Below are 2,335 nucleotides of genomic sequence, written 5' to 3' on the forward strand. Positions count from 1 at the left end.
ACATGACAATGATCTATAAACTGATAAGTTATATCAGTAATGAATTAAACAAGTATCCAATAGTAACAAATAAATCAAAAGAACTTCAAAATGAATTTAATCTGCATTAAAATTGTATCATCTAATTCAACTTTAATACATTTGCAAGACAATTTCATGTTATATTTAATTCATTACAATCTAACATTTCTCCTACAATCAATTATAAACTTGACTAAACGCTCTTAAAATTAAGATATGAACTCCAAACGACATTTTCAATTATTTGTAGAATTACCTATTTAAACTTATCACAAATTCGTAAAATGCAAATAATGAATTCAAAATTTGAAGCTTTATAATGACTATCAATGGTGAAATCTTACTTCTGTAATTTTAATGATTTGAAATTTCTACTTTGAAATGTGATTTTATACAATTTTACGATTTTTTTGTTCCTCTTTTCATCTTTTTTTTTTAGTATAAAAATAGTGACATGCACATAATGAAATATGAAAAATTGATTTGTTAATTAAATAAAAATCAAAAGAAGAAGAAGAATTTTTTTAAAAAAGAAAAGAAAAGAAAATAAGAACACGAAAATAATAATGATAGAGAGAGAAAGATAAGAAGAAGATCTTTAAAAAGAAAAGAAAAAGATTAAGAGGCAAAAGGACCGAGAAAGGAAGCGACAATACTTTTTTTTTTATTTCAAAAAAATGTTATATTTAGTTATAAAAATTATATTGACATAAATGGTAAATATTTTTTAAATATAGCATATTTATGTGATTTACCCTTTGTTAAATGCAGAGCAATAAAAGCCCAATGGAGTTTGCAAAAGAGTTGGTGAATGAAGGGAATGAATACAATGGGTTTAATTTAATTTTGGCAGATATTAAAACTAAAAAAATGGTATATGTAACAAATAGGCCCAAAGGAGAGCCCACAACAATACAAGAAGTCCAACCAGGTATTCATGTGCTGTCCAATGCAAAACTGGACTCTCCTTGGCCCAAGGTAAGAATTCTAATGGGCTTTTTTCGATCGATATACATAAATTATACATATGATATGCTTTTGGTTGTTAATTTCAGGCTCAAAGACTGAAGTTAAATTTTAAGAAAATGTTGGATGTTTACGAAGTGAATGACGAGAAAATCTGCGTCAAAGAGATGATAGAAAAATTGATGAGAGATACCACTAAAGCTGATAAAAGTAAATTGCCTTGTATTTGTTCTACGGATTGGGAGTTGGAACTTAGCTCTATTTTCGTGGAAGTTGACACTCCACTGGTAATTCATACAGCGTTATGAGTAATATGTTTGTTTGATTTTAACGTACTCAAACGATGATAAAGGTTAAAGTAGATACACAAATATTCTAAAAATAATTGACTCGTGATAAATAGTTCAATAACAGAAGTGTACATATCGATTAACGTAGTTTGATGTTTGTTTTCTAATCTGAAAAACAATATTAACTCTTTTCTTTTGGTGGTGTAAATATGTAGGGGTGTTATGGTACTAGAAGTACAACAGCATTGACAATTGAAGTGGGAGGAAAAGTAAGCTTTTATGAGTTGTACCTTGAGAACAACATGTGGAAAGAGCAAATTGTCAACTATCGGATTGAAAAACTCCAAATGCAATAAATGTTGAATAATTTCATATGTTGACATATCTAATGTTTAAATGTTTTTTTTTTAATTCAAATAAGATTTACTTTTAAAAAAAAATAACTTTTTGTCTTTGAATGGAAATTGTTATTCATAGTACTTGTACTACACTACTTGGAAGACATAATGTATGTTAGGGGCTCCTTTATTTTAGCAACAATTTTCTACTTTCAAATTTGAGGGGTCTTATTTATTTTAGCAATAATAAATATAGGTTTTTCATTGGAAGAATATTAAATATGATTTGCAAACAAAGGAATTATATTAAGAGAAAAAGTTATTAAAAGAAATTTGATATACTTAGAATAGTACGTCGCAAGAAAAAATAAATATATTAGTTAGGTAAATTATTGATTGAAAAAGCCTTATTAAAAGAAACTGAATATAAAAATATACAGTTTTACATCGATTTGATCTCAGACCAATTGTGCGGTTGAATCGCTACTGACCATTGCACGTAAGATAAGATATAAAATATTATAATTGATTTTGCTAGTTTGCTTACTAAGAATGGTAATTTCAGTTGAAAGAATTAAAAAAAATGCTTTGTGTTTTTTTCTGAAAAAACAACTTTTGAATTTTTTTTTGACGGAAATAGCCCGGGTGGGGGTGGAACGAAAAAAAATGAAAAAAAATATATATTGACGGGTTGGCGGGGAGGGGGACCTTGTTGGAGGA

The 2,335-nt window shown here is 27.7% G+C and overlaps 1 protein-coding gene across 1 annotated transcript in view; it reads left to right on the forward strand.

Moving 5' to 3' along the window:
* The window catches only part of LOC107017377 (transport and Golgi organization 2 homolog), a 4,037-nt gene extending 2,205 nt beyond the window's left edge, over nt 1-1,832 (forward strand). Inside the window, exons 2-4 of the mRNA XM_015217620.2 lie at nt 793-999; nt 1,077-1,274; nt 1,493-1,832. Of these exons, the coding sequence (XP_015073106.1) occupies nt 793-999; nt 1,077-1,274; nt 1,493-1,633 (546 nt within the window). The 3' untranslated portion in view covers nt 1,634-1,832. The remainder of the gene's footprint in view (nt 1-792; nt 1,000-1,076; nt 1,275-1,492) is intronic.
* Nucleotides 1,833-2,335: the final 503 nt, after the last annotated feature.

Source organism: Solanum pennellii, chromosome 4, assembly GCF_001406875.1.
Source record: "Solanum pennellii chromosome 4, SPENNV200".
Classification (NCBI taxonomy): Eukaryota; Viridiplantae; Streptophyta; class Magnoliopsida; order Solanales; family Solanaceae; genus Solanum; species Solanum pennellii.